Below are 22,025 nucleotides of genomic sequence, written 5' to 3'. Positions count from 1 at the left end.
GAAATTTGACAGTAGAACTTTTCGAATAAATAAAACTAGACCGGCCTGCTGGGGATACGTTTGTTCCAGTTTCAGTCCTCCATATAAAATTTCTAGCTGCTGAATTTGCTCTAAACATGAGTAATACACTGCTGGGGCTGCCAGTTTGGCTTTTAATAATATTCAGATTTAAATTTTAAAACTGACATTAACAATTCATCAAGAACTAAAACTTCCCCTTTTTACCCCGTTTCCCACCATATTTACTTCTTTTTTTTATTCTCTTCCGTAACATCACCATCACCGGAAGACCGCTCCAGTCAATGACCAGCATGCGGGCCACCCGCCGGGCCTTCGTAGCCTGGGGGTGTTTCCCGCGGACCCTCACGGACCGAAGAATGCGGCCAACATAGAAAATTACCATCGCCATCTGGAATCATCTCATCCTAAATTCAATTCACCGGCCACTACCGATCGCCAGATACTATATTACATAATGATACTACTCTAGTTTTAAGTTAGACGATAATTAAGATTAGTAAATACCCTTGGCATCTTAGAGCTTAAGCAGTGTGCCTTAATATTATATTATACTATTGAATAAAAAAAAAAAAGAACTAAAACTTTCCTGAATACGCCCTTATTACAATAATACATTTCCATTATAAAAACGACTCTGATTTTTCTCATATTAAACAAGAAGCAATTCTCTTTTTTGTTTTTTTTTTTTATATTTTGCTTTTCGTTAGCTCCGCCCTTATGCATGTGAATGTGTAGTGTTACGAATATTAAAAGAGAACTGGCGTCAGTAGGAAATAAATTCTGCACTATCTACAGTTCATCGCAATTGTCTAGGAGTCAAAGACAAAAAAGTTGGCTGCTGCTAAGCGGCTCAAGTTTATTGTTTATCGTCATCGATAAAAAAAATTAGAGCGTTGTATTCAAGACGCGACCGAGCACAATAACATTAAACATGGAACGTTTCTAGGGTATGGGTCATAATATATACAAAAATAAAGATGATAAAAATTCAGTTCTCCTCAGTAATCTACCAGGAATGTTGATATCTAATTCGGCCAACAGCACAACAGTCCATGTTGTGCGACATCAAATCGAATATAAACAGTCGCTGCAAGCATATTCGCCTATTTTGTAGAGTGGGAAGATTGATAAGAGCGCAGCGATGATCATAGAGAGGAAGTTGTAAAAGATTTGGCCAAGGAAGTTGCCGAAGGGCAAATATGATGAAGCTCTTTTGTACTCGTTCGATACGATCTATGTGGATAGAGTGGTACGGCGACCACACAAACTCCATATTCAAGAATGATACGAACCAGAGTGACTTCAAGCAATAGATATCCGTAAACGTGCGAGTATTGCGTTTGATGGGCCCTAATACTGCATATGCCTTTGCTGCCATGGTTGAGTAGTGTTCTGTGAATCGAAGTTTACTGTCGAGAATAATACCAAGATCCTTGACCGATGTTACTTTTTTATAGGGACAGCGTTCATAGTATATTCGAAAACAATTGGAGATCGTACTCGTGCAAAAGTAATTATGCTAGATTTTTCAATGTTCACTCACATACCGTTTTGATGGCACCATGTTAGAATTAATTAAACCTTTAAATCATCCACATATACGACTTTACAAGATGTAAGTCTGTCACAGAGGTCGTTGATGAAAAGTACAAACAGTAGAGGCCCGAGATGACTTCCTTGAGAAACTCCAGGTGTTATATTGAAGCTTACTGAACACGAAGAACCAAGCCTTACAGATGGACTACGATTTGAAAGGTATGAAAAGATCCAGTTGGTTAACCAATCGGGGAAGCCTATTCTTTTCAGCTTCTCTACTGTATGTTGATGTGGAACACAGTCGAAAGCCTTTGAAAAGTCCACATATACTGCATCGATCTGCTGACGTTTTTCAAGTTTGCTAATAAGCGAAGACACATAGCTCATCAGGTTTGTTGTAGTAGAGCGATTCCTGACGAAACCGTGTTGATCCAAAGATATTATGTGTTTTACTGCAGGAACTTTTAGACGACAGTTCAGAATAGAAATTCCCCGGTAATTCATTACATTATGCACGTTTCCGGACAGTTGACACTTTCCGGACATCCTCGGTTAGATGTTTTATTTCGCAAATAGCTCCAAAACATCTTCGGATCATCCTTCAAACTGGTCTCAAGCCGATGTACGTATGACCGAAAACATGTTGCATTAAGAGAATCGAACTGACGTTCTAAATCACGCACAAGCAATTTATCGCTTTCTCCTCTTATCCGAAAAAAAAACTGTTTACGAGCTTTTCTTAGCAGCTCCGCATTCCACCGAGACCGTTTGTTCTGTGGACGAATGTGCCGTTGAAAAATTGAGTCCAATTCATCAAGGAATCTCTTCACAGCGTCATCAAAAGAGCCCAAAGTTAATATCTCCAACCAGTTGATTTAAGAAATTTCTGCATTTAGAGAATCAAAATTGCAATGTTTGAAATCATAAATTTCTTCCACGTTATCATTCATAGATAAATCAACCAAAACGTCAATAGTCAAAACAAACGGTTGATGATGACGATCTAGTTTCATCAAGCTCTGGGGGGTTTTTAATAATTCGAGGGGACGCCACCAAGTTAAGCTACCAGGTACCCAAAGTAGCCTAATTTCTTCTGCTAATGTACCGCGTGCTAAAAGAAAGTTTGCATGATTTTTTGAATATAAACGATATTACTTTGGAAACAACTCAACAACTCGATAGTCCCACGACAAAAGGGCCGGCAACTGCAAATGAGAGCCTCTCTTTGTTTACTCTCTCTTTCGATTATTACAGAGCCATTACGATCGCAAGTATGTAACGCTATCATTCGTTTGTTCTGTCCCAGTTATTTCGCTGTCGAAAAATCGTTTGCACTAAACGAATGGAAATTATTTTAAATGTTTTTCGGTAGACCCGAAAAAAACAAAGGGTGTAGCCGGGTTTGCATGTAAAAACTGCCCCCAAACACAAATAAAATTGATATAAGCTGTTTGGAAGGGTTTGTATTGGAGATGATTTTCCCAAAATTTTAACCCTTCTACTGCCATATTTGTGGAGTTAGGGTGGTTCTTCTAATTTTCATTTTATTTGAATTTTTCAAAAACCTCTTTTGAAAAAAACATTCAACAAATCAGGAATATTTTATAAGTTATGGGAAACCTTTCTGATTTTTTTCAGAATTTTTCAAAATGTATTTCGAAATTTTTTCATTCGCACTTAACATTTTGACACCACTCTAGATTTTACACCAAAAATTAATCATTTACGAGTACATTACGCTGTATTTTTTTCAAATTTTTGAATCAGAAACTCAAGGAAAAATAGACGTAGAAATAGGTAGGTTTTAAACACTGACAGCTCAGTATATTTTGTATCAATTATTAATATTAATTCATTTGATTGGAAATATTTCTGAGATTCGATTTGAATGTATCAAGCCACGTATTTTCAATTATATATGCTTTGCTAAAAATCTCCGGCATACCGGATTTCCCTGCCATAGATCACGGTTTTGAAGGAGTAAGCGATATTTCAAAGGGAAAGCATCGCTCTGATTGGTCAATCGATGCAAAAGCGAAGCTGTTGGAATCACGCGAATCTATAAATAGAAGCAAAATTATAGCTAACGTTTCAGTCCTACGGGTAGCATGCTAGAGGTAGGTTGTTGCTAGACAGCAAGACAAAAAGTGCCATAAAACGATTTGAAGCTTTAAAGAAATTCCATGTTATGTCGTTTCGCCTGAGAAATTGACAACTACCCCAGGGTAAATGTTGAGTGCGTAAGATTAATTTCTAATTTATCTAAGATGAACTCGATTGATAATGAAAAATAGTTTATCGTTTCAACCGAAATCGCAGAATGGTAGAGAATCTTAACGCTATAAAAATTACTGCTTGCATACAAAACTTGAACACAAGCTTGACGAAGAGAAGCTTTAATATCAAAATCCGTATCGCAAGTATGTACAAAGATATAATTGCATACATTTGGGATATTGGTGTAATTTCGTCGGCTATGAAACAAACAATGTTCGGTGTTGGTTCCTAATCAAGATTAATCTAGGCAGACTCTCGTGCAATAGCGGATTCAAAAGTGTGACGATTGATTGAACTGTTTGATTGCAGATCATTAGAAATTTTGGTTACCTTGTTCCACATCAATGGCTCGAACAACCACATGGGGCTGATTCTTGTAGTTTTTAAAAATGTGAACGGGTATAATATCAGATTTTAAAAGAAAGTAAATCATTCTAAAAACGATGCGTCTCCATCAAATGAAGACGCATGGTATTTAGTTCTAAAACCTTCAGGACTAAATACCATGCGTTTTCATATACAACTTGAGTTCAGCGCTTGAGTATTGACGTAGTACAAACCGCCTAAGCTTTAATTCGGTTTTGCCAATCAGTTTTTTTTGTTCGGTTCTTGCTAAAAAGATGTTTTTAAACGACTTACGCATTGAAAAATTCGTGTCTGTGTTTTGCTCCCATTGTTTAAATCCGGTTTATGCTTTCGAAAATATTTTAACGGGTTTTACGAATTTAGTTTCGCTAGTCCGATATTTGCATTCTGCCACTACTATGTTCTAAAGGTAACAAGATTGTTTGTCTTTTTAGTATATTTTAGGTTATGCAATTATTAGGAAAAAAAACTTTGAGTACGCACATAAAAATACCAAATATGGGTTTGTGTCAATTAGAGGGTCAATCTACAGATTTCGTCGACCCCTAAAATGAGTTTTCCAATATACCAACTCCTAAGAAATCAATTTTGACCACCTGGGGTCGTCGATATAGACCAATTCGGGAATCCCTGAGCTAGACTATAAATTGCTGAGGCCAAGTGAACATATTACAGTGCATTGAATCCGAAAGTAATCGATGCGTTTGAGCCGAGCACTGAAGGAAAAATGATCACAATGCAAGGAAAAACACGATAAAACCCTTATTCCTGTTCAAAGTTTCGTCGCAACAGTGATTTAAAAACACTTGGTAACGCTGAAGAGTTACTCCAACCGGCTCAAGCACTTCCTCTGACTATCGTTTGTTTGGCCACGGTCTATGCAACGAGCACTTCTGTTCTTGTGAAGCAATAAAAAATTTGATTGATACTTGCAAAGTCTCTTGAGAGGAGCATTTTTTGAATTGTAGAATGCGTATGCCGCCGGAAGGATGAGCGGAAGATTTGATTCTGTTGTTCGGTAATTTTTTTGACGAAAACTTACGGCAATCATTAGAAAGATTCGATGGTTTGGTACATGAATTTTATTGTACAAAAATTATGCAAATTTTTAACGGGCAATCAGTTTTCCACATATTTTCTTAACAGAATTCTGTAAATAAAATTTTAATTCTGTTGCCGAGTACGGTAAAAATCATACTGTCCGTATGGTAAAATTGTCTTCCAATTACCGAGCTTCTGTAAATACTGATAGTCGTGAAAATTAGCTGTCAAACAGCTATTAAAACTTTCAGTAAGTGTATTTTTATTAACCAAGGAAAAAATAAATCTCGAGTTCGAGGGTAACTTCTGGTGGACTCGACGGATTGTGCGGTATTCTGAAAGGCGCTCATAATTCCGGTCAACCGGGAAATCAAGTCGCAATTTTTTCTCAATTTTCACCGGCTGCTACTGGTAAACATTTGTTTTCTTGTTTCGTGGATATGTAGGGCAATGAAACTGTAGCCACTGGTTCTAATTTGCTTCACTCGTTTCTGTAAAAAAAAGTATCCAAATCCGAAAACACAATCGTAAGTTGAAAATTTATGTTGTCCAAAATGTATTGCCCTCCCCGTTAATTTGTATCAGGCCGAATTAGCGCATGCCGAATGAAATTATATTATTACCCAACAGTTTCTATTATTTATTCATGTTGGTTTTCTTACCTTTGGTCATAGTTTATATTCTGTTTTACCTTAATTCCAGTGTTCTATTCAATTGTGTTTCGTAAGTGTCTTTTGTTGTCCTTCTATTTTATTTTATTTTATTTCCATTCCGTACTTTTGCTGATGTTATTTTATTCCCTGAAATGTAAAAGTTAGTTGTATGCAATGGTATTTTTATTCTTACCGATGTTCCATTTTGTATCTAAGATTTCCTAAGAGTGTTAATTAAATTATTTTCCAATTTTTCAGCTCCACATTTATCACATTTGTTCCTGCTTTTCTTGAGTATCTTATTCTTTATTCCGAATTTCTTGGTTATGCTCAGTCATCCATTTCCGAAAAAAAAAGAGAGACAAAAAAGGATTAGTGTTTTTTTAATGACATCTTTGTACGGCCGGTCATGATGGTTTGACGGGAAAAAAATGAGAACATGCATTTTTATTTAAATTATATTGACCCTTGGGTCCCATAAGTATTGCTACAGCATGTTTACATTTAGTTGTCTTCGGTTGATCCTTGACAGTGTTACCATATGCTCAGGCACTTTTGAGCATCTGGTGTACACTGACCCACAATCGAAATGCATCACTACCAATTTGGTACAACGCACTCAAAGGCACGGTAAAATGTATATTGTATATACACACAAAAACACATACATACACACACAGTCACACACATATGTACACACATGCATACATACCCACATGTATTCCACACGCAAGCATTACAAAATTGAGTTACTATTTCTACTCTGATAGATCCTAACTAAAACTAGTGTGCCAATAGTCATCTCATTAGTAGAGTTACATGTTATTTTAGCGATCACTCGACTTTTAATAATTGATTCGTGATAAATACAAAGTCTTTGCATCGTCTCTAAGAAGCAATAACGCATAGCAGTAGTTCGGAAGTGGTTCAATACTGCTGTTTTAGCGAAGCAAAATGCTCCAAATTTCATGTTACTTCTGAAATTAATCTATCAAACAGAGATAACAGAGGTCACTATAACTAATGGTTCTCGTATATGAAATGACTAATGGATTTGAGATGAATGGAGGTACCGTTACCCAATTTCTATCTCTTCTAATGATCGATCGTTAGTCCTGAGCTGAAACGGTGGCCTTTATTACCATTCTTGCATGCACTTACTCTTACATTTCACTCACACATCATCTCACCCATCAGGTCCCAAACGATACATCCTCACAATACAAACTGGATGAACATCGTTTGACAGCTATCAGTGGTTTGCCCATTGGTTAAGTCATTATTATTCCGTTCTATTTTACAATATTCTATCTCATACCACAGTAATCCATTGTACACAAACCACCAATAAACGTCAAATATGGACTCGATTCACCGTTCACCTGTTGTCATCGTGTGAAACCCAATTGGGATACGTTCACTCCACTTAACTTCTACTTCTATAACACCGGTTATAGGAACCGGTAGTATGAAAATAAAACATAAAAAGAGCTCAGTTAAGCCCTACCGGCCTCTCCAACCACGGATGTTGGAGCGTAATGCAATCAACATTTCACTCACAATCGAAAGGTATCATAATATACGGTTTGATACAACGCATACATACATACATGTATAAATATATACAGGCACCAAGGCATACTGACGTACACACATATATACATACATATACACACATGTGTACATACATATACATATTTACAAATATGTATTTCACACGCAAATATTGTAACATTGATTAAATAGTAAATTCTAATAGATAATAATTGTAATAGATAAATTCGAATAGATTTTAACTAAATTCATTGTGCCAATAGTCATTTCATTAATAGAGTCACCATATTATTCTACCGATTACTCGACTTTCAATAAATGAATTGTGATGAAATCAAATACAAAATCTTTGCTTCATCTCTGATAAGCAATACCGCATAAAAGTAGTTCAGAAAATGTACGATATCGCTGTTATAGCGACACGAAATACTCCTAACCTCATCTCACTCTCGAAGTCAATCTATCGAACAGACACAACAGATCTCGCTCTAACCAATGGTTTTCATATATGAAATGACTAATGGATTTGAGATGAATAGGGGTGCCGTCACCCATTTTCTATCTCTTTTATTGGTCGATCGTTAGTCCTGAGCTGAAACGGTGGCCTTTATTACCGTTCTTGCATTCCACTTCACTTATACTTCACTCACATATCACCTCATCCATCAGATCCCACACGAGCACGACACAACCTCACAAAATAAACGTCAAAGATGAACTTAATTCACCATTCAACTATTCCGTTATCGTGTGAAACCTGAGTGGGGTACGTTCATTTCGCTTAATTTCCACTTCACATCGGTAATAAGGGCCGGTAGTATGAAAATGAAACATAAAAAAGAGCTCAGTTAAGCCCTACCGGCCTCTCCAACCCCGGATGTTGGAGCGTATTGCAATCAACATCTTATTCAAATCGTTTCATGCCTCACTCAATAAACTCAATAATTAAACTAAAAGTTATAACACATATTTATATTAAATTGTAACAATAATTAATCGTATCTGATAATGTTTGCAATACCGTCAAGCCCATCAACCACGGAGGGAAAACACAATCGTAAGTTGAAAATTTATGTTGTTTTTTTTAATCCGAAAATCAATTCAATTTCAGAATTTTATCAAAAAACAACACAAAACAATTACCGAACCATTCGATAGATGATTCCATTTGGTTTACAGAGCTGTTCAGTAGTTGTTTGACAGTTCAACAACATTTTTATTACCGAACAAAAATCAGTAATCAATCGAATTACCGAACGTTCAGCTGTTGAAAATTCGGTAGAATTATCAAATTCTGCAATAGATTAAACAGTAGATAGCACTCTCAACTCAACCTTGCAAAATTAGCTAGATAAACATCATTTGACCGCAATCGAACTGTCAAAAATTTCTGGCCTTTCGTGATGATAAAAGAAGAGCATGAAAAAAACATGGCCCTACTTGTCAGGGGGAACCGTTTCGAGCTGTGACATTTTGCGAAATCATTCAAATGCCACAAAATATTCGCTGTCAAGTTGTAACAGCACCAACATTAGCTTACAAAAGCAAAAAAAAAACTTCTGCGACATAAGTCCGCAGTGATCCGCAGTCAACACATCAGCAAATATCAGACAAAAGTACCAAAAACAAAAAAGCGCACATATTTTTTTTCTCTTCTTCTATTGTTGGTAAACATTATGTTGCATGCAGATCACTGTTTCCCGCCCTGTACCTTTTTACTTTTTTTCCGGTCAGTAACATCAGCAACAGTCGTTTGACTATACGCGTTTTCGGGGGACGCCATCTGTCAGGCTGTCTGTTTTGTTAGGTTCTGCTCCGTTCGTCTCGAACAAGCGAACAGAATAGAATAGAACAGAACTCTGCGGCGGAAAAAAATATATACTCACCGATTTTAATGTGCTCCACCGTTTCGTCCGCATCGCTGTTGTAGGCGAACAAAACGCCGAAATTCGTGATCAGGATAAGCGCCGCTGGCAGCAGCATTCTATTCCTATTCATCATTCTCTGACAGCTGACGCCTGAAGGAGCAGGACTCTAGCATAACCAAACTTTTTTTGTTTGGTTTCAGTTTGTTCGTTGTTCTTCCAACATCCACGTTGTTCTTCCAACATCCACGTGGGTCACCAATCCGGCCGGGAGACAGACGCTTCTTCCTCCGCTACTGACAGGTGACACTTTTATCCTGAGCGACGTTACGTAACCCACAAATCCGAGTAACCTTTGTTTTACGGCGAAATATGACAGACAGACAGATGCAACATTAGCAACAGACAAGCGTCGTCACCATGGCGGGTTTTGTTTTTGAATGTTCAAGATAGTTTTCACTTTTCAAGCGAGTGATGGCACCACTCGTTTAGTTTTTTTTCAGCGTCTTCGAGGTCACATAAGATTTTAGGAAAAATCATCTTTTAACACATTTTGAGGTGGTTTTTCTGGTGAATTTTATCACCCAGAGCTTCGCTAGTTGAAGGATCACCGATTTAACACTTTTTAATCCAAATTGATGCGAGTTATCGAACTGAAAATAGAGGATAAATTTTTGCTCTACGAAGCACACTTGACGATTTTTCTTTTCTTCGGTCGTGTCAACTTTTCACGGCAAATTTTCACTTAGAACTGAGCGTGGCAGACAACGACAAAACCGATGCGATGCGCTGGCAAATGCGACGGTGTGAGATTCGAGCGCTATGTTTTGCTTTGCCACCGGCGTTTGTCCGACAGATTCTAAAATTACTCATCCTGTTGCGTCGCGACGCAGCTCAGCTTCGTTCGGGGGGACACTTGTGCCGTTGATCATCTGCGTGACTGAAGTGTGGTGGCCCATTTCGTCGGACAACTGATGCTAAGAAGCTTATGTCGTTTTCGTTTTTAAACTGCACTACACCGGTGGAGTGCTACACCATGGCATGGATAAACGAACGAAAATGATGAAAACATAAACAGTAACCATTGACTACAATAAACGATTCCATTGCACAGAGCTACACCAAACTTTTGATGAGTGCTACACCAGTGGTATCGGTGCAGAAAAAGTGTAGCACTGGTGTAGTGCAATTGGTAAAAACGAACGGTTTCAGTGCAGCTTTCGCTACACCTGTGTAGTGCAATTTAAAAACGAAAACGACATTAGAGTTTCGTTAGGAAAGTAAAAAAAACTGTATTCGAGTAGTTTCGTCACGGCCGGTACGGAAAGCCGAAGGATGGAAATTTAATCGAGTAAACTTGATAGTATGTCGCGTTAATTATATATATAAAATCATAACAAAATCAACCAACAATCTAATCCAATTGGACCGGTGGCCGTTCGGCATCAAAGTCCGTTTGATGTCACGAGAGTGTGTCCTGCAACAAACAATCACTTACTCCATACATATATCTATCACCATTAAACGAACGTGACAGCTCATCACAATTGTTTACGTGTTGTAGCGATAAACAATCCATCAGCAGCCGGGGTCTCCGTAGTCTCAGTCTCTTTGAAACCGCCAGCAGCCCGAGGTTTTGTCTGTCCCATAATAATGATCTGTCCGCTCGACCACCAACCAACAGCTGCAGCAATGGCCGTACGTGTGCGGATTGTCCTCCGGTTGCGTCCCACGGCCTCCGCTCGGTAGCAAATTGGCACATACATAACAGCTCGGAAACTCTCGCGGTCGTAACATTTATGATCACAGTTCCTGTTTTCGATGGCCGGGGGGCTCGGTGTGACGATTTTATTTTGACTCCTGTCTGATGTTTTCTCTTCAGTTTTATTTAGTTCACAAAACGTGGCCAAGCTGCTGCCATTAGGCCCTTAGACGGTGACACGGGATTTTTCGGATGACACAAACACTGTCGGCACAGAGACCAAGAAAACATCAATCAATACAATTGTTTACAAATTTGAAAAATTGTTTATTCGGTATTGTATCGCTTGACTTGTTCGCCTCCGTTATGTCTAGGTAGGCGGGGGAAAAACTCTGTTCCGGTTGGAGCACAAGTGTCAGTTAAGGTTACGGATTCTGATTACAAATAACCTTTGAAACGTACAATCATTGTATAATCAAAAAACAGGTTTGTTTGGTTTAGAACTTTCGGAAACACTGCTCTTGGCTATATTTTATCATTTGTTTTTTCTTCTTCGTGATTTAATTTGTTTACAATGAGTGTGGCGTATTTCTACGTGAAAGAAAATCTCATCTAGTGTAACTATAGAACGCGAATGAACTGTTTACATCGGATTTGACATTTGCAACATTTGGTACACGTGATTTAGATGGTCATCAAAGAAGGCTTGTTTTGTTATATTTTGAGTCATGACTGGAACTGAACGAACGCTTTTTAGCAACATGAGTTTCTGTTTTGGCATCTACTTCGAGTTTACACGACAAAAAATGTATTTACGATGTGACAATGGCCAATTTTTTGTGGAAATCTAATTTGTACAACATTAGGATCAATTCTAGACATTCAACACTGCGAATCGCCTTGATTAAATTCGATCACCATTGACTATACTCCTCCTCCGTTCATAATGTCCGGATCGTATGACTTTTTTTTTTCAATTACAATGATGGTTTTTAAAGTGCGTAAATGGTATTCTACTGTCCTACCGCAACTTTCGGATCGAATTCGTACTGTGCATACGGCGGACCGAGTGGATGAAACCGATGCTCGGATGACGGTTCGGAGTCCTTCGGTGATGTGCGGGAACTGGATGTACGCAGGGTCGTGGTATGGCTGGCGGCCGTCTTCGAGCGGTTCCGTTTGAGTGCGATGCGTAACTCTGATGCCATTTCCGAGCAAAGCGAGACCTGCGATTGAAACGAGTGAGTGAGTGGAGTGGAGAGAAGAAAACAGAGCACGATTGAGACGAATGGCTGAGGCAAGATTCAAGTTTGAACAATTTGACGAAGGGTTGGCGATACGCACCTCCTAAAAATACAGGCATATTTTACTCACATATAAATTTTCCTAAGTTAAGGATACTATCTTCAAATGCTTTTGAATTGCAAATGAAATCATGAAACATGTATAATCATGAAATTTCCAAACTAAAAAGATGAGATGAGTTATTGTTCATAATATCAATACACTTGCTCATGATATCAATCATAAGGCATGATATCATCAGAAGACATGGTTCATGATTTCAAAATTTTGAATATATTCCGACAATGGATTTTTATCCGTGTAAACTTCTACATACTGTAGTTTTTCCATTTCTAGATTTACTAGACATTAGATTTCGTTAAAAAGTGAATTACAGAGGCATAGCTTGAGTCTACATTTTGTAAACCACAATAACGCCACTTACAAAATTTGGAAGATTTTTTTCATCCAGCTTTGACTTAAAACAATCGCAAGATCTGCGTGAAGTGATTCTAATTTCTCGGGAATTTGAAATTCACCTGAAAATTTACACAGTCTGAACCGTAAAATATTTAATGAGCTATGTAACAAGTTCCGAATTTTCGACAACTAGAGATTTGTATTTGTTACACCGGTTGATGGGGCGCTAGGGAAAGAAATCATGTATCATATCTTGAGTCAAAACTTTCAGTGTCTTCTCATATACACTAAGGTCTTTTTAGGCGATTTTCTGTGCTGATTTCCGAACTTCAAAGCTAAGCGGTTTTATCATGCGGATTTCCGAAGTAACGCAATTTTTTCCACGCAGATTTTCAAAGTTGCACGATTTTTTGGGCGGATTTACTCGTTTTTTTACGCAGATTCCCGAACTTACGCGGTTTTTACCGCTGTTTTCCGAAGTTACGTAGCTTTTTTGTACGTGGATTTCCGTAGTTATGCAATTTAACGCGGATGTTCGAAGTTATTCGCCTTTTGTTTTACGCGGATTTCCGAAGTAACGCAAATTTTTCCACGCGGATTCTCGAGGTTACGCGATTTTTTATGCGGATTTCCGAATTAACTCCGTTTTTTATGTGAATTTAAGCAGTTTTTGTATGCGGATTTTCGAAGTTAAGCGATTTTTACACGTATTTCCGAAGTTACCCATTTTTTTACGCGGATTTCCGCTCAGTTTTTCGTGGATTTCCGAAATTAAGCCGTTTTTTCTACGCAGATTCTCGAGGTTACGCGTTTTTTTTTCTGTACGGATTTCCGAAGCTACTCGTTTTTTTACGCGGATTTCCGAACTTACGCTTTTTCATGTAAATTTTCGAAGATAAGCAGTTTTTTTGTACGCGGATTTCCAAAGCAATTTTTTACGCGCAAGTCCCAAGTTACTTACGCGAGTTAGCAACGGAACTACCCGAACGAGGGCAGCGAGAATCGCTGACGACACGTTAGCATCGGCGCCGACCCGACGGGACAGACAGGAGCGCCGACGGAGCATTTTGTACCTGAGGGCATCGATCCGTGGGAGCGGAGGAGCGTCACGTTGACTAGAAAGTGCAATTCGGCAGTATGAACTGTAGACATAATCGAATGAAAGAATAAAGTTCAGTTTAATTCTAGGCAGGGAACCAAGTGGTTGTTCTTTTTTAAAAAGAGGTTTAGGTAAGGAATTATTTAACTGGAGGCTCCGGCGAGATACTCCGAAGCGGGAACAGGATAAAGTGATAGTGCAGTGCAAAAATCTTCAAATCAGTGTAACAAAAATCTTAAGAAAATCACTTGGAAAATAAGTGTTCATTGCTGGTTCAAAGAGCCAAGTTGCATATGCTGGTTAAAAGAGCCAGGTCTGGCTATCACGAAAGCGAGCTACGAGACACCGAGGATACCTACCGGACCCGATCGGCACCGCTGGCCCGAAGTAACGAATAGTAAAACGGATCCACCAAACGTGCCTGCTCGTAGATTCCCCCGTTTGCGGAGGACAGCCACAACAAAAGTCCAACCGATGTTGGCCGCAACTAAGACACGGTCTTTTATGTAAGTAATTAGTTATACAATATATATTAGTAATTTTTGTTCAGAAACGAACGAAGGAAATTTAGAGATATTGCTCAAAACCAACGGAAATAAATAGTGTTTTTGTTCGCATTGCCACCATTAAATTAATTGTGGAAAAAAAGCCAAGAAAATCCAGAATACTGGTAAAACAAGTGGAAAAAGTGTTCATCAGTCTCGGTTAAATTCTTATTTCACAAAATAATGGCAAATCCAGTACCGAATCCGGTTGCTGCACCACTGACGATGCAACAATTCATTGATCTGGGAAAATTACCAGATTTCATTCGAGATTTACAAAATTATGATGGCAAGCCAACAGAACTATTAGCATGGCTAACGGATGTTGAGGGCATTTTCTGTATGTACAGAGATGCACGAGCCACGGAAGCGCAACTTGAATTAATCGAGCGCTCCGTGAGACGAAAAATCAGAGGCGAAGCAGCCGATATCCTTAATTCAAATAACATTGTGCATAATTGGCAACAAATAAAATCTACGCTGCTTCTGTATTACAGGGACAAACGTGATATAAAAACGTTGGACTTCGAATTAACCACAATAAAAAAGAACTCAAACGAAACTTTAGGCAGTTACTACTCCCGGGTGAACGAACTACTTTCATCCATAGTAGCTCAAATCCAAACAGAAGAAAAATTGGCCCCACACGTTAATTCACATATCGATTACTTTAGAGAAAAGACAGTAGATGCATTCATTCGAGGCTTAGAAAAACCTTTGTGTCAGCTACTAAAAACATTTAATCCAAAAACGTTAAATCAGGCATATCAGTTTTGCCTAGACTACTACAATATGGATACTAGATCGGCACCTTTCCGAAATGAACATTTCACCCCAGCTCCCAAACCAAGAGATTTGGAAATTAATAGACTTCCTCCCAGACCACCTCCACGGAGATATCCACCTCCACCAATTCCAGCCCCTAGAAACTTAGGCTTTCCACAGATGCCACTATTTGGCAGGCAATATTTCCAAGCCAATCCCTTCACCCAGACCAGGCCTCAGTACCAACCCAATCCGTTTCAAGCACCCCCACGACCATGGGCTGCAAAACCATTACCAAAACCCGAGCCAATGGATATCGATCAAAGTATGAGAACACACAATGTAAATTATGGCAACAGGCCATCAATGGATCTTAAAAGACCGCCGCCAATGTCGGGGCAAACATATCCGTACCCCTTCAAAAGGCAAGCTCACCCGGTTGATACAAATTTTGATGATCAAACAGATGATCTCTATAATTACGAATATGATTATTACAATGATCTATATCCATATTATGATATTCAACCATCAGTAGAACCGGAACCAAAATTAGACACGCAAACCGAACAAGAACCGCAGCAAGATGAGGCTACAGCCTCTAATTTTTTAGAATGGAACCCAAGTTGGTGAAACCTATTTTGCTCTACATCAACTTGAAGACTACGAGTGGAGAGTTTCCCTTCTTAATAGATACAGGAGCGAACATAAACTTAATTAACCCAAAACTTGCCTGGGCCTACAAGGATAGCAGGCCGTACGACTTTAATGCCAAAGGCATAACTAGTGCTAACGGTAAATTTAACGCAACCTCTGCGATAGATATAAACTTTTTCTATCCGAAAATTAATTACATTACAAAATTCGTCTTACATAAATTCCACTCATTTTTCCACGGGATCATAGGGACAGAAATACTGAATGACTTAAATGCAAACATTGATTTTTCTAATAAGATTTTGACCTTGTACTCTGATAATCAGAAACTTGTCATTCCTCTTTGCGTATATTCTCAGACAAACTGTGCTTCTAATAGTGTTTTTCGAACTGCTCATCTTACTGAAGAGGAGCATACTAAACTAAAAGTCGTCCTCGACAACTCCAAAGAAGTTTTTCATGAAACCAATGCAAAATTAACATGCTCAACAAATGTTGAATGCACAATCAATACCACTGATGATACTCCAGTTCATCAGAAGGTATATCCTTACCCCGCTGCCTATGCAGACGAGGTAAAGAAACAAATTAACAAACTCCTGGAAGATGGTATTGTTCGACCATCTCGTTCAGCGTGGACGGCACCAGTATGGGTTGTACCGAAGAAACCCGACGCTTCAGGAGAAAAAAAGTTCCGAATGGTGATCGACTATCGGAAGGTGAACGAAAAGACAATTCCCGATAAATATCCAATGCCAGAGATAGGGTATGTTTTAGATCAGCTCAAGGGTCAAAAATATTTTACCACTCTTGATTTAGCGTCTGGGTTCCACCAGATTAAAATGAAGGAGAAAGATATTGAGAAAACTGCTTTCGCCATTAACAACGGGAAGTACGAATTTACTAGAATGCCATTTGGCTTGAAGAACGCTCCTGCGATCTTCCAACGGGCAATTGACGACGTACTTAGAGATCACATAGGGAAAATATGCTATGTGTATATCGATGACGTTGTCGTGTTTGGAAAGACCCTAGATGAACATTTGGAAAATCTTAAAATTGTTCTAGAAACACTAAGTAATGCAAATCTCAAGATTCAGTTAGACAAATGTGAGTTTTTGCATTCTGAGATTGAATTTTTAGGGTTTGTTATTGGAGCGGAAGGAATCAAACCTAATATTAAAAAAATCGATGTTATCAATAGGTATCCAGAGCCTACGAATCTCAAAGAGCTCCGTTCTTTCCTCGGAATGATGAGTTATTATCGAAGATTTGTAAAAGACTTTGCGAAAATCGCAAAACCTCTTACAAACCTTCTTCGGGGGGAAAGGAATCCCTCATCAAATAGGAAAATTTCGCTTTCATGTGATGAAAAACGATGCTTCGACAAGTTGAAAAACGTATTGAAATCGTCTGACGTCCTCATTTACCCGGATTATGGGCAACCTTTCATTCTCACAACAGACGCATCTGATTTTGCTATAGGTGCTGTCTTATCCCAAGGTGACATCGGAAAAGACAAACCGATTCACTTTGCTTCCAGAACTTTGTCTTCGGCGGAAGAAAAATACTCAGTACCAGAGAAGGAAATGCTAGCAATTTTCTGGTCACTGCAAGTATTTAGGAATTATTTATACGGGGCAAAATTCAAAATTTTAACCGACCACCAACCGTTAACGTTTGCTTTATCCCCAAAAAACACAAATGCCAAACTCAAAAGATGGAAGGCATATCTAGAGGAGCACGATTATGAAATCGTGTATAAGCCGGGAAAAGCAAATGTGGTGGCAGACGCCTTAAGTAGAATTGTATGCTCCTTAACAGCAACCCAACATTCAGCCGAAAATAGCGACGACTTTTATATACCCTCAACGGAATCGCCAATCAACGTATTTCGTCATCAAGTAATAATAAAGAAAGGACCCGATAAAACAATAACAGAAATTCCATTTTCAGGATACACAAGAATTACGGTTTACATAAATGAAATTAACGACAATTTATTATTACAGGTACTAAAAAACCACTTTAACTATTCTAAGGTAAATGGTTTGTTAACAGATGAGAACATAATGGGAAAAATCCAAGAAGTCTATAAAAGACATTTCGGACAACAAAATCTGTTAACGATTCGTTTCACTCAGAATATGCTCGAGGACATAACAGAAGAAGATGACCAATGGAATATTATTCGCACTGAGCATCACAGAGCGCATAGAGGTGCACAGGAAAATAAGCAGCAAATATTTCGGAAATACTTCTTCCCAAAATTAGCTCAAAAAGTAGGAGATTTTATCACTAACTGTCAGATTTGCCATGAGTGCAAATATGATAGGAACCCGATAAAGTTTCCTATACAAGAAACACCAATTCCAAAGGCTCCATTCGAAATAGCGCACATCGACATTATGTTTTTGGAAAGTCTTCACTTTCTAACATATGTCGACAAATTTTCAAAATTCGCTCAAGTCACACAAATTGAATCAAGAGCAGCCATCGACCTCATACCAGTAATAAAGGATATTCTTTTAAAGTACAAAGCACCAAGCACACTTGTAATGGATGGCGAGAAATCCTTTATGACGGGAGAGCTCGTTAATTTCTACAACATACATAAAATCAACCCATACGTAACCGCCACCGGACGGAGTGAGATGAACGGAATCGTTGAACGTTTCCATTCAACGCTCCTCGAAATTTATCGAATCACAAAAACTGAAAACCCGAATCTAGCAACGCCAGACCTGATCCAACTATCTGTACAGAAATATAATTCTTCTATTCACTCCTCCACAAATTTCACTCCTTTGGAAATAATTCTCCCCTCTTCTCGTACCCCAGAAATTATTGAAAAAACCTACAGAAATCTACTGCAAACTCAGAAAAACGCGTTGGAACACCATAATAAAAAAAAGAAACCTATACCAATCGAGGAAAATCAAGACGCATACGAGACGACACGACAAAGACTTAAACACAAGAAAAGGTACAAGAAAATAAAAATTTCGAAAATAAACAAGAGCACAATTACAACCGACGATAATCGACGAATTCATAAAGATGACCTAAAAATAAGGAAAATATAAAACACGACTTCTACTTCTACGTTTCAGATTGCTACTGCTATTATTCATTCAACCAGACCAACTACTATCAAGACACGATGTGACAGCCGACTTACGGGACGTAGGACGCCAGCCAGTCCTGATCTTCGATCAAGGCGAGGCACGGATCAAACTTGACCACACGTATTACATTCACTACTTCAATTTAACGACCATTAGAATGCAAGTAAAAAGCCTTAGGGATCAGTTCGAAAACTTTAGCCAAAATCAATTTTCTGACCTAGTAGAAGAAAAATTCAACGAAATAGATTTCGCATTAAAAAGCATAGACCCAATCAGACGGCATAAACGTTGGGATAGTGTAGGTACAGTTTGGAAATTTATAGCCGGCAGTCCAGATGCCAATGATTTGAGAATCATCAATTCTACCATAAATAATTTAGTTACGAACAATAATGAGCAGATCAGAATTAACCGTGAGATAAACCTACAATTGAAAGAAGCAATGTTCGAAACCAAAAAGGCGATTAATTTGTTCAACACAAGATCAATCGAAATGTATTCTACTAAGATATTGTTTCATCTGAATTACTTATCCAAGAAATTGAACCAAATAACTGATGCAATCATGTTGGCTAAACTAGGAATAGTAAACGAAAAAATTCTAAGCCAGCGTGAAATAGATATCTTAATTAATGATTTAGCTAGGGAAAATATAACAGTTCATACTGCTTTGGAGGCAACGAATTATGCGACGACATCAGTGGCAACTAACAATCTGGAAATTGCTCTCATGATAAAAATGCCAAAACTCGACCCCAGAATATTCAACAAAGTACGACTATACCCGATCATTCACAAAAATAAGCAAATTCATATAGATCATCGATTTTATCTAACTCACAAAGATGAGGTTTACTCCATAAACTCAATCGAACCTACTATATTCAATGCAAACGAAATCAACTTGGACAATTCAACATGCATACCGAAGCTATTGAAAGGAGAACAGGCAACTTGTAATTTCACCGTCAACCCAGTCGAAGAAGAAGTTATCTTTCTAGACAACCAACACTTGTTCATAAACACAATAAAAAATTTCACCCTATCATCAAATTGTGGCATAACAAACAGAAACCTGACCGGACCATTCGTAGTTTTCTTCAGAAATTGCCAGTTATACATCAATAACGCTTCATATAACTCAAGAATGAAAACCTTACCGGGAAACCCAATACAACTACCCTTAGACGGAATCGCGGTAAAAATGCACCAAGAGATCCTAAACATCAGCCTGGACCATCTACATAAACTCCATCTGGAAACGAGGAAGGAGTTAGACGTTATCCGACTATCAACCAATAGTATAAAGTGGCCAACACTGTCTCTTTTTGGGGGAATTATGTCCCTACCTAGCTTAATCGGTATAGCATTTCTCCTTAGATTTCTCATCCATAGATCATCTACAATAAACATACAACAGGCAGCCCCGACCACAACAGTCGAAGATCCAGTACCAGACATCCAACCCAACATTAGACATTTGACAATCAGAGAAGTGATTCGTACGGAACCTCATCTCTTAGGAAGGACGAGTTAGCAACGGAACTACCCGAACGAGGGCAGCGAGAATCGCTGACGACACGTTAGCATCGGCGCCGACCCGACGGGACAGACAGGAGCGCCGACGGAGCATTTTGTACCTGAGGGCATCGATCCGTGGGAGCGGAGGAGCGTCACGTTGACTAGAAAGTGCAATTCGGCAGTATGAACTGTAGACATAATCGAATGAAAGAATAAAGTTCAGTTTAATTCTAGGCAGGGAACCAAGTGGTTGTTCTTTTTTAAAAAGAGGTTTAGGTAAGGAATTATTTAACTCGCGGTTTTTTATTCACGGATTTTCAAAGTAACGCGGTTTTTATACTCGGGTTTCCGATGTAATGTAGTTTTTTTTAACGTAGATTTTCGAAGTTACGCAGTTTTTTTCGCGGATTTTCGAAGTTACTCGATTTTTTATGCGGATTTTCGAAATTACCCCGTTTTTCTCGAGGATACGCGACTTTTGCGCACATATTCGAGATTACTCGTTTTTTCGCGGATTTCCGAACGTACGCCAGGTTTTTTTAAACGCGGATTCTCGAGGTTACACGATTTTTTGCAGGGATTTCCGAAGTTACTCGTTTTTTACGCGGATTTCCGAACTTACCCCGTTTTTTAGAAGAATTTTCGAAGTTAAGCGGATTTCGGAAGTTACGGGAATTACGCGGTCTTTATTTTTTAACGGATTTTCAAAGTTACGTTATTTTTTGCGCGGATTTACGAAGTTACTCGTTTTTTTACGCAGATTTTCAAAGTTGCACAGTTTTTTTTCGGATTTCCGAAGTAACGCAGTTTTCTTCCTTGTGGATTTCTGCGATTCCTCGTATTTTTACGCGGATTTCCAATGTTACTCGGTTTTATGCGGATTTCCGAAATGTTACAATGTCACGTGGATTTTCGAGGTTAGGCGGTTTTCACTGGGGCTGCCAAAGTTATGTAATTTGCGAATTTTTCTTTTACGGGGATTTCCGAAGTTACGCGGATTGTCGAAGTTGCACGTTTTTACGCGGCTTTTCATTACGCGGATTTCCGAAGATACGCGGTTTTTTTAATTCAAATTTGAGATTTTTGAAGTTGCGCAGTTTTTCACACGAATTTTCGAATAACACACTAAAAAGGAACGCTTGTAATGCTGCGTAACATGAATAACACATGTTACGCTTCGTAACACTCATAATATACAAAGAAGTAACGCTTCGTAACACCAATAACTCGCAAAAATGTATCGCTTCGGAACACTTATAACTTACGATAAATTAACGCATTTAATGCTTCGTTACACCAATAACACAATAAACAGTAACGCATGTTATACTTTGTACCACCGATAACTTATAAAAAGAACAACACAGGTAACGCTTCGTCACATTTGAAACTAAAATATTAACGCCTCGTAACACCTAAAACTTTAAAAAGGTAAAGCTTCGTAACACCTATAACTAAAAGAAATAATGCAAGTAAAACCTCGCAACACTCACAGTTCACAAAAAGTAACGCATGTAATACTTTATGACTTGTAACACCCTAAAAAGTAACGCATGTAACGCTTCGTAACAGTTATAACTAACAAAAAATA

At 38.4% G+C, this 22,025-nt stretch overlaps 3 protein-coding genes across 7 annotated transcripts in view; 1 reads left to right on the top strand and 2 right to left on the bottom strand.

The window, feature by feature from the left end:
* LOC131426046 (glutamate receptor ionotropic, kainate 2) overlaps positions 1-10,088 on the bottom strand; it is a 43,381-nt gene extending 33,293 nt beyond the window's left edge. The window contains exon 1 of one of the 3 annotated variants that reach the window (XM_058588460.1): positions 9,335-10,088. In XM_058588460.1, the coding sequence (XP_058444443.1) occupies positions 9,335-9,449 (115 nt within the window). In that variant the 5' untranslated portion in view covers positions 9,450-10,088. The remainder of the gene's footprint in view (positions 1-9,334) is intronic. The other 2 variants (XM_058588458.1, XM_058588459.1) reach the window with 2 other exon arrangements.
* A 1,950-nt stretch (positions 10,089-12,038) lies between these two features.
* The window catches only part of LOC131426045 (glutamate receptor ionotropic, kainate 2), a 318,947-nt gene continuing 308,960 nt past the window's right edge, over positions 12,039-22,025 (bottom strand). For all 3 annotated transcript variants that reach the window (XM_058588453.1, XM_058588455.1, XM_058588452.1), the window contains exon 18: positions 12,039-12,241. The gene's annotated coding sequence lies outside the window, so the exon portion shown is untranslated. The remainder of the gene's footprint in view (positions 12,242-22,025) is intronic.
* LOC131428341 (uncharacterized) lies at positions 14,547-21,111 on the top strand. The gene is made up of 3 exons (XM_058592243.1): positions 14,547-15,453; positions 16,317-16,862; positions 18,862-21,111. The coding sequence occupies exons 1-3, from the start codon at positions 14,547-14,549 to the stop codon at positions 20,448-20,450; spliced, it is 3,042 nt and encodes a 1,013-aa protein (XP_058448226.1). The 3' UTR covers positions 20,451-21,111.

This window comes from Malaya genurostris, chromosome 1 (assembly GCF_030247185.1).
Source record: "Malaya genurostris strain Urasoe2022 chromosome 1, Malgen_1.1, whole genome shotgun sequence".
Taxonomy (NCBI): Eukaryota; Metazoa; Arthropoda; class Insecta; order Diptera; family Culicidae; genus Malaya; species Malaya genurostris.
This window is presented reverse-complemented; position numbering and strand designations above follow the sequence as displayed.

Bases quoted from the DNA above. Each gene is read 5' to 3' on its own strand.
- LOC131428341 (XM_058592243.1), top strand. From the start codon at position 14,547: ATGGCAAATCCAGTACCGAATCCGGTTGCTGCACCACTGACGATGCAA. The intron at 15,454-16,316 runs GTATGAGAACAC...ATGATACTCCAG, and splicing joins GCCAATGGATATCGATCAAA to TTCATCAGAAGGTATATCCT. The intron at 16,863-18,861 runs GTAATGCAAATC...CCTAAAAATAAG, and splicing joins AATTGTTCTAGAAACACTAA to GAAAATATAAAACACGACTT.